The sequence below is a fragment of the Pelecanus crispus genome, chromosome 14 (assembly GCF_030463565.1).
Source record: "Pelecanus crispus isolate bPelCri1 chromosome 14, bPelCri1.pri, whole genome shotgun sequence".
Classification (NCBI taxonomy): Eukaryota; Metazoa; Chordata; class Aves; order Pelecaniformes; family Pelecanidae; genus Pelecanus; species Pelecanus crispus.
In genome coordinates, this window is record NC_134656.1 from 4274299 (window position 1) to 4284537 (window position 10239).

General features: G+C 49.5%; 1 protein-coding gene across 4 annotated transcripts; it reads left to right on the forward strand.

The window, feature by feature from the left end:
- The first annotated feature begins 421 nt into the window (after nucleotides 1–421).
- On the forward strand, nucleotides 422–7252 carry PSMA7 (proteasome 20S subunit alpha 7). 4 transcript variants are annotated; one of them, XM_075721143.1, is made up of 7 exons: nucleotides 422–566; nucleotides 2466–2592; nucleotides 4005–4147; nucleotides 5489–5611; nucleotides 6008–6127; nucleotides 6683–6745; nucleotides 7021–7252. In XM_075721143.1, exons 1-7 carry the CDS (start codon nucleotides 471–473, stop codon nucleotides 7111–7113), a joined length of 765 nt encoding a protein of 254 aa, XP_075577258.1. In that variant the 5' UTR covers nucleotides 422–470; the 3' UTR covers nucleotides 7114–7252. The 4 variants fall into 4 exon arrangements, with proteins under 4 accessions (XP_075577258.1, XP_075577257.1, XP_075577260.1 ...); XM_075721142.1 differs by having other exon boundaries at nucleotides 4023–4147; XM_075721144.1 differs by lacking the exon at nucleotides 422–566 and adding an exon at nucleotides 1658–2181 and having other exon boundaries at nucleotides 4023–4147.
- Nucleotides 7253–10239: the final 2987 nt, after the last annotated feature.

Below are 10239 nucleotides of genomic sequence, written 5' to 3' on the forward strand. Positions count from 1 at the left end.
GGCTCGGGGCGGGGAGGCGGCGGCGGGGATTTGGGGAGGGGGCGGGAGGCGGCGGCCGCCGGCCCCGCCGCCTCCTCCCCGCCCGCCGCACATGGTGCGGCCCTGCTGCGGGGCTTCCTGTCGCCGGCGAGCGGCAGCTCCCCGCCGCCGCCAGCGGCTGCCAGCTGCGCCAACTGCGTAGGACGGCCACGGTGTACGCCAAGTGCGGGGCGCGGGGGAGGGGGGAGCGAGGCGGCCGCCTACGCCGGGTGCGTAACGCGGGCGCCGTACGCCAGGAGCGTAGGCGCGGCCCCGCCTCCCGCCCCTCCGCGCTGGGCTGCAGCGTACGGAGTTGGCGCAGGGGGCGCCGTCGGCGTGCCGCCGGAATGGCGCGCGGCTCCGGAAGCGGCGGGCGGAGGGCGGGGGGATGAGTGTGCGGTTTTGAGGGAGGCGGCTGGTTCCGGCCCCGCGGGGACGCACGGGCGGCAGCCATGAGCTACGACCGGGCCATCACCGTCTTTTCCCCGGACGGGCACCTCTTCCAGGTGGAGTACGCCCAGGAGGCGGTGAAGAAGGGCTCCACCGCGGTGAGTGAGCGCGGGGAGGCGGGGGCGGGGGCGCCGCCGGGCCGGGCCCCTCGCTGAGGGAGGGAAGGCCCGGCTCGCTGAGGGAGGCAAGACAAGGCCCGGCTCGCTGAGGGAGGCAAGGCAAGGCCCGGCTCGCTGAGGGAGGCAAGGCCGGCCCGGCCCGGCCCGGCTCGGCTCGCTGAGGGAGGCAAGGCAAGGCCCGGCTCGCTGAGGGAGGCAAGGCAAGGCCCGGCTCGCTGAGGGAGGCAAGGCAAGGCCCGGCTCGCTGAGGGAGGCAAGGCAAGGCCCGGCTCGCTGAGGGAGGCAAGGCAAGGCCCGGCTCGCTGAGGGAGGCAAGGCAAGGCCCGGCTCGCTGAGGGAGGCAAGGCAAGGCCCGGCTCGCTGAGGGAGGCAAGGCAAGGCCCGGCTCGCTGAGGGAGGCAAGGCCGGCCCGGCCCGGCCCGGGGTCTGCCCCTCGCCGCGCTCCCCGGGCCGCCGGGCCCGCGGCACGAGTGGGGCCGGTTGCAGGGAAGGGGGGCCCGTCACGGTGCGGGTTGCTGGAAGCGTGGCCTCTTTCCAGACGGGTGCCCTGCGGCCGCAGCAGCACTGTTCGGGCTAAGTGCTGGGTTTGGAGCTGCCTTAAAAATCGCCGATTTCTTCGGAGCGGGTGGAGTGCTGTCCGTAAAGCTCTGCCTCTGTTCCAGGCCGTTACTGAGGCGTTTGGAGAGGGGGGGGGGGGGATGCTGGAGTTTTTCCGCGTTGAGGCGTTGAGCGGGAGGCCCGGTACAGGTGGGTGTCCCGGAGCCTCGGCAGCCATCGCACCGGCTGCTCCTCGGCCTGCAGCCCCTGGAGAGCCGCGTTAGCAGGGCCGCTGGCGTCCCCTGGGGGGGACAGAGCTGCTGTGGACCCGCAGGAGAGCGATGGGCTCTATTTCATTGTGCTGCCCGTGCAAGATGCACATTCCCAGTGGATCCGAGCCAGGGAAATGTGCCAGCAAAGGCATGTAGAAGCAACTTTCTGGCTCCCAGCTTCCAGTTGTCCCAAGCTTTTGCTCAATGAAGGGTTTTTTTCATTTGGGGGCGGGGGGGGGGGGGGGGGGCGGCGGGGAAGGTATTAATTTCCAAATAACAAAATGCCTGTCAAGAAAAAATTACTGCCTTTGGGATGGGAATAAATGTAACAAGACTTAGTGCCTGCTAGACTCTTCCCCACCCGAAATGAAAAATACTGTAAAAGTGGAGCTGACACCTAACATAATCTTCCTCTGTCTCATCTCTTGTTGAGTAGTTGGTTGAGTTTAATGTTTTTGGGAACATCTGTAACACAGTAGCAGCAGGGCCAGTCCGTAAGAAAAAATGATTCCCATCACCCTATGAGAATCAGTGGAAATGAGTGTGAAAGATCAATTTTTTTTTTTCCTCCCTGATGTTCAATAGATATATTCAAAGTATGAATTAGGATATTAAAGAAGCAAGCTACTGACAGGCTGCTTGTAGGTTTTGCTTGGTCTAATCTTCAGTGGTTTGGGCTCTGACTTGAGCAGTACCAGTGGACCAGTTGTAGTGGTAGTTTTGCTGTTGATCCCACTTCGGTGGCTGTGGAAACATGAATGCTGGTGTTGGGGACAACACAGTTGGTAAGAGAAGCAGGAATATATCTCTTGGGAGCCACACAGATTTAAATTGGTACGAGCTGATTATGAAACTGCACTCTGGAATCTAGTGCAATTTTTGTTACATCAGTCATTTTTCCAGGTTGTGGCAATAGGAAATAAAATGCTGACTTCAAGTTGAAATCGTGCTCACAATGTGGGGTTTTTGTGTTTTGTTTGATTTTTCCTACTCATTTCAGTAAAGTCTGCAACTGCTAGGTGTTTTGGGCGTAGCCTAACTTTCTTCTTCCTCTTTTAATGCGTTGAAGGTTGGAGTAAGAGGGAAGGATATTGTTGTTCTTGGTGTGGAAAAGAAGTCTGTGGCAAAACTTCAGGATGAAAGAACTGTGCGGAAGATCTGTGCTCTCGATGACAATGTCTGCATGGCTTTTGCAGGTATATGATCCCTTCAGGGGTTTTGGCAGTTACTGGAGCACCTTTGGGTATGTTTATGGATTCTGAGAACATAAAATACTTGGCATAACTGGCTGAGGACTGTGGGGAAGGAGTATGTTTCCACGGTTGCTTATTCTTTTTTTAAATAAGAGTAGCCTACTGTATGCATAAATATACAGAGAGAGCCAGTGATCTAATGAGAGGAAATATGTGTTCAAGTTACTAAGGTCCTCTAGGTTTAATGTGAGGATGAAGACTGAGAACTGATGTGTCATTGGCACAGATACAGATATATATTGTTTTTAAACAGTATGTATATTTAAATTTATATACATATTTATTTAATATAGTTTATACATTTAAAATTTTATATATTATATAAAAAGTACTTATTATTAATGCACATCGCAGGAGCTATAAGAGACACTTGTCAGTTATGGGGACCTTTCCCCACATGCATCAAGCCAAAAAAGCTGAATTTTGCAGTCTTGCATAAAACAAAGAAAAATACAAGAACTGTTGTAGTTCAAAAGACTCCTCCTTGAATAAGCAGCTCTGGATTTGAAGCATGAATATTCTAGTTCCACATTCTTCCTGTTCCAAATGCCTTAATTTCCATTGTTCAAAGCTTAAACAGGAGGCATGAAAGTTAACAAAAATTATGTAAATGGAGAGAAAATGTATTTCAGAAGGTTTCTCCTCTCTTCAAGTAGTTTAGAATCATTGTGTCAGTGTTAGTAATGCTTTAAGGGGAGATCTGATTTAACTGGCCAAAATAATGGGTTTTAGATGCAGTGTGCAGGAGTGAGAGGCTCAGCTGCTTCTGCTGTCTTGCTTCCTTAGCCAAGGGCTGTGATACAGGCAGGTGGGTTCACAAGCTTGAAGAAGAGTTCTCCAGTAGAAACAAGGCTGTCAGTTGAAAATGGCATCGTATGCTAAAAAGTAAAATAAGAAATAAGTTTCTTTTTAAATTTTTTCAGAGGGTCATACTCATTTTTGTCAGCTAACATCATGCTGCTGTAGCCTCATCAACTAGACAAGATTTGCTGTGCAGTTAAAGCCGGCTTATAGTTAGGGGGACTGCATATGAAATAAAACCAGTGTGTGTGAGAATTGAGATTGCTTTGCTAACTTGCTGTTAGATGGAATGCTGTCAGTAATATTCCGATTAGCTGGTTCAGAATTGCACGTGTTACCTAACTCACAAATGTGAAAGCTGTAAACTGAATCCTCTACTTATTTTGGTACATTAGCTTCTTCTGTTGCCTTAAAAATGCTATTCTTACTCATCAACCTGAGAAAGCATGACCTCTCGTTTGCTTTTTTCATTGCTGTTGATGCTGACCTTGTGAGCCTTTGGGGGCAAGACTAGTTGTTTTATTTGCACGTATGCTACAAAACATGAATCTGAGAATACACTGTCATTTCAGGGCTGACGGCTGATGCCAGAATAGTTATAAATAGAGCTCGTGTGGAGTGTCAAAGCCACAGACTTACAGTGGAGGATCCTGTCACCGTGGAGTACATCACGCGTTACATTGCTAGTCTGAAACAGGTACGTTGGACCGCACAGAGATGCTTAAAATATGTCTGGATGAACAGCGCTTCAGACTAAGTATGTAAAATGTTTGTCCTGGCCTTGTTCTACTCCGCTGGTAAAAATCGGCGTAACAAAACACATTGCAGGTGTTTATTGGAAGTAGGGATGTAGTAACAGAAAAGGCAGATTGATTACTGATTTGTTTTTTTGGTGTTGTGTCCCTCCGTCCTCCTCCCCCAAGATGAAGAAATTAATTAGAACTTGTAAGGACTGCATAACTACATTTGTGATATCATCAGGAACGCTCTGCTAATCTACAGCTCTAACTCGCTCTCCTAACAATGGTGCTGTGTTATTGTCAAAACATCTTCATGGCTCCTCTTCGTTTTCCCTCCTACTAAGCCATTGCAGGGATGGGTAAGAGGGGAAGAAATCAGTGCAGTACTTGAATAACAAATGTAAAAATATATTATGAATTTAAATGGATTACAGTCTCAAAACGTGCCCAACTGCATTCTGTGATAAAATTATTCATTTGCCAGTGTATTAAACCGATTTCCAGCAGCTAGTGGGGATTAGAAGTCTAATTTACTTATGCACAGACATGTTTCAGTATAGTGATGATGATCTAGTGCAATTCTTGTAATAATCGCTAGCTTGCCAGAGCAGAATACCGCTTTCCAAAGTTTCACTTTGTTCTTCACAGTAATCTCATGTTTGTGTCTTCCATTCTGGCACATTCCCGATTTCTCTAAAACTGTTACAAACCATGAATCTCGCTCGGTATTCCTGCTGCGATAGCGCTGCTGGTGTCAGGCCTCCTCGATCATGGGCACTTCTGGTGTGTGACATGGCAACGACTTTGCTAGCCCAGTGTCAGCAGGAGGGCTGTAACATGGGCTTTCCTGTGGCCGGCTTATCGCCACAGAGGGTGCTGGGCTTTCTGATGGAATCGTTGCAAATCATTGGTGAAAACTGACTTTGTGTTCAGGTGTTGTCATCCTCTTTTTTGGCTTCCTAAGTGTGCTTGTCAAGGCAGAGCGTTACACCTGGGCTTGCAGACTTGGTGCTCTGGGCACCACCCAGCCAAGAGAGATTCTGCCTGATAGTGGTAACCACGCAGCAGACTTCCCCAGGTGTTAGGAACAGGGCTTGAACAGTAAACACCTCTCACTTGCCTGGCTTACAGTCTTCTGTAAGACACGGATTCCTGACTTTAACAGGTGGATTGGTAAGAGAGCCCGCTAAAAGTATTTCTCATGCCTTGTCTGGTTGTAACTTGTACACTGTCTGCTTCCTGCTCTAAAAATGTTTTTAGAACTGCTTCTGAAATCAATGTCTCTTCTTTCTGATCAGAGATACACACAGAGCAACGGGCGCAGGCCTTTTGGTATCTCTGCTCTTATCGTGGGATTTGACTTTGATGGAACCCCCCGGCTGTACCAGACCGATCCCTCTGGGACATACCATGCTTGGAAGGTGAGTTGATTCTGTCTATTGCAGAGAAGTAATGAAATATTTGTGAGTTTGTCTCTTTTAAAGAGTGACTGCTGTAGAAAGGAGATCTAACTGGCCAGGTGGTGCTGGCTCACAGCTGCAAAAATCCTTAATGATCAAACTTACTGAGAATGGCAGTCTGCAGTTCAGCTTTGCTTGGGAAATCTTGCCCTGTTTTCCAGAAAAACACCTGTGCCTGACGACTGTCTCTGTGTGTGACATTTGGGCAGTAACATGTTCAGTCTCCTGAAAAATACATGGTGATCACAGAATGGTTTCGGATTATGTAATTGCACAACTCTTATTTCTTGCTTATTCTGTAAATGAAGTCTTTTCTAAACTTCCACTCACTGTCTTTTTTCCCCTCGATGTTTCCAGGCTAATGCCATTGGCAGGGGAGCCAAATCTGTGCGTGAGTTTCTGGAGAAGAACTATACTGATGAAGCCATTGAAACAGACGATCTAACTATCAAACTTGTCATCAAGGCTCTTCTGGAGGTGAGTCTGTTTCGAATGCCACCGTATGTCTGGATTAACTTCTTAAATGTGGGTACCTGTACTGTCCTGTGACGTGCACGAGGATTTTCTGTAAAAGGATCTGTGAAAACTGTTCATTGCAGGCCATACGTGTGGGATTAAATTCAAGGTTCAGAATATTTCAGGTCACGGTTTCTGTAGCTTACACAGAGGAACTTGGTAGCAGTTCTCTGGGGAGGAGAACGAACTTCAGTTCTGGGCATTGAAACAAATGCACCAAAGATGTGCTAAACCATATGCAGAATGTTTTGCTTCTTTACTGAAGTTTAAGATAGAGAAAATGTCAGAAGTCAGATGGTGGAAGTGAGGTGTTCTTCACCAGCCACTGAGTGCATGGGTGCCAGAAGGAAGACCCTTACTTTTTGAGAGTTACGCTGCTGTGGAAATCGGGAGCTTAGAGCTAATGAGCGAAATACTCCCCATCATACCTGTTCTCCTGCCAAGATGACCTGAAAGGGGGTTGTTAGAATTAATTAACGGACACGCTCCTAATACCACCATGTAACTCTTGTTAAGGTTGTGCAGTCCGGTGGGAAGAACATTGAGCTGGCGGTTATGAGGCGAGACCAGCCGCTGAAGGTAAGGCCTCCGCTTTGTTATTCTCCCTTTGCGGCTGTTTCTCTGATACTGGCGTTGTTGATCTGCCTTAGCTTCCAGCCCTTAATCTCACATTCTGCCCTGGCAAATACTTCTGTTTATTATTAGTGGCCAAGGAATGCTGTTGTGTCTGCACAAGGTACCTGTGTCTGTATAAATACCAGTTAACTTTCTTTCCCTGTCAGAACTCGAACTGCTTAAATAAAAGCCTCTAAGTTGCATGAGGATCTTGAGGGTCACCCATGTTTCTGTTTTAGATCCTAAACCCTGAAGAAATTGAGAAGTACGTTGCTGAAATTGAAAAAGAAAAGGAAGAAAATGAAAAGAAAAAACAGAAGAAAACATCATGATGTTTTCAATTCAACTGCTTAGCTGCTGCTTTTTAATTCAAGTGATGGGTTATTCTGTATAGACAACATGTAGGCATTCCACTTACTCCTACTGTGCCCCTCTCAAGACCTACAATAAACCTACTGACTTTTTTTTAAAGCTCTTATTTTAATTACCTAGGATTATTTGGTTGGTCACAAAACAGCAGTTGTGACCCATTGAAGGACAAAGACTGCATTTTTTTGTTTTCCTCAGACACTTCAGCTGGTTTAATGATTCTCTTCCATGGGGTCTCAGTTATTAGCTTTTTGGTGGTTTTTTGGTTTGTTTTTTTTTTTTTTAGTAGCTGTCTCAAGTGTTGTGTTATGACCTCAACAGAACATAACTAAACTGGAATTATGCTTTTTCTTCCCTAACTAACATCTTCAAACTTACATGGCTAGGGGGGCCTTGCAGCAGCCTGTGATGCACGGCACAGGGATGTTGGGGGGTCGTGTTTTGGGAGGTCACGGCGAAGGGATGGCTGCAGGTCTGTCATCACAGCAGAGGTGTGTGACGTGGTGCTTATATAGAGCATGCATGATTCATCCCGTTCAGAATAAAATGTTGCTGTTGTGATTGCCCACGAGGGGATTTACAGACCAGTCGCTTCCTAATGCCAAAAATAACTATGAAGAATGTTACATACAAGCCAGTGAAACCAGAAAGCTCTAGTCCTGCTTCTCCTTTTGTATTTACCCTCACCCTGCTTCCCTGTACACCTGACCCACAGGAGTTGGGTTTAACTCTGCTGCTGGCTGAGCCTGCTTGTTCCCAGTTGCAGCGATGGTGTGAGCCTTCTCTTCCCTGGTGCTGTGCACTGAAGTCCCGCTGCTCTTGAGGCAGGACCTGCTCCATGCTATCTACTCCCTGCAGCCATTAACATGTGTAATGTAATAAACTTAGCAACACCTACTTTTGAGGGTGTCAGGTGATAGCTGTTTACTCAAATGGTATAAAACTAACCCAAAGGGGATGTGGCTGGGAAGGAGGAATTTGATTTCAGAGAGGTATTTGCATTGTGGCATCTCTGCTCTCCAGTTCTGGTCATCAAAAAGCTCTTCCCAGCTGCTGGGCCTGCTGTCACCAGCCCTGCCCAGCAGGAAGGCTGGCGGGGACAGTTCTCTGGTGACAGCTGGCACCTGAAGGCCCTCGTGACATGGAGGAGGCAGAAGCAGGCGGGGGAGCTGGCCACCCCGTGCTCCTCAGAGGGGTCAGGCCTGGGCTGCACCTCCAGGAGGGTGCTGCACAGGGGTGAACAGGACTGACACCTTTATCCCATCTTCATGTGAAAAAGTGGCATGGTTTTGGTTTTTTTTTTCCCCTCTCTCTTTTGTTCCTGGGGCTTTGTTTATCTTTCAATGCAACCCCCAAGCTGGGCACAGTAAAAGGCTCTGTCCATCCTGGCTGTGTTCCTGTGGACATCTCTATTCCCAGCACTCAGGGAAGGGGAAAGCAGGGTGCTTCCCTCACGCTGTGGTGCTCGGGGTGTCTCTTCCCGTTTCAGTGAAGCCTCAGGCCTCCCCGAGCCTGAGCTCTTGCCCACAAGATCCGTGCCTGCCTGCAACAGGAATAGGGAAACTTATAAAGGTTTCCCTGTTTATATCCACCAAGGCGGTGGACCTGGAGCAGCCCTTGAAAGCAGCTCCTCAGGCTCTGCTGACAGCCAGCACAGGGCTTCACAGGCCTAGAGCAAGGCGCACCTGGCAGCCAGCCCAGCAAGGACAGAAGTGCCCCAGCCCCTGCGTGAGGCAGCTCGGCGACAGCAGCCCCCGCATCCCCCGCAAGGCTGCTCCAGGAGCACTCCCAGCAGCAGCTGCAGAGCCACAGCAACTCACACACCCAGCCGCTGGCCCCACAGCTGAGCTGTTTACAGCTCACCACTGCAAAGCAAAGTGTGGGCAGGGTACAACACAGGAATCAAGGACGGGAAGGCTGCAGCGCTGCTGCTGCTCAGGAAAGCATCGGACAGCAGCAGCTGGAGGAAGCGAGTTGCTGGGTAAGTTTCATTTACTAGTCCTTGGACTGGAATTTTGAAGTTACAAAAAGCTGCCTTCCCTTCCCAGCAGAAGTCACCACCATCATTCCCTCACATTGGGAATCTTCCACCTGGAAGCTGACAGGGCTGCAGCAGAGCAGGCAGGGTGAGCGTTCCTGCTGTTCAGTAGCCCAGGGGCTGGGCCAGGAGCTCAGCGCAGCTCCCGCACGCTGGGGCAAGCCAGGTACGGTGCCCAGCTGGCAGAGGCTGGGGCACAGCCATAGCCCAGGGACTTCAGCAGCATCAGTAACAGCGATTGTGCCGCACATATTGGAGCTGAGGCTTTGCTGTACAGACAAGGGGAATGACTGCCTTAAAAATAAATAGAAAGGTGTTATTACATAAAAGTTAACGATGACTTCTCGTTTTGCCACAGCCACCTCAGACAAGTCAGTTGACGCTGGCAGCGCAGTGTCATCTTCACACTCACCATCACACTGGCTGTTTTGCCAGCAGAGAAATTAGAGGCTCACAGCAGCTTCCAAGGAAGCCGTTTCAGCACACGCCCTGTTCTGCCGGTTTGAGCCCAGATACTGAAGGCATTTGCGGCTCCTGAACCCGCAGCGCTGCCACCCAGACCAGGCTCTGGTTAAGCTGCACCAGTGCCGGGACCCGGGCTGGGCCAGGCAGTGGCATGGTGGCACACACCAGGTGACGCTCGCAAGGCCGATTCCTCAACAAGAGCACCGGAACATGGGGTAACAGCAACAGGGGGTCCCAGTGCCTGGATTAGGGTTTTTAAGCCCATTTCTGATACCACGCAATGCGTCGCAGGCCTGCCAGAACTCTGCAGCACAGTTTTCTCCAACTCAGATTTGAGCCCCGGCAGGACAGGCACCTGACAAGTTGTAGGGAGCGATGTTACTGAGCTACATACAGAACAAAGGAGGGAAACATTAAACATTTACATGTTTATTATAATTACAATTTACATTACTCCAAAGAGCAGCCCCACTGCTATCTTCTAATTCTTAGCAATAAAGTCCTACAAAAATAAATCCAAGCTTTTACAGTAACCTAGGTCAATGCGTAACTAAAAAATTCTAGCTATATAAGGGGTTCAGTCATC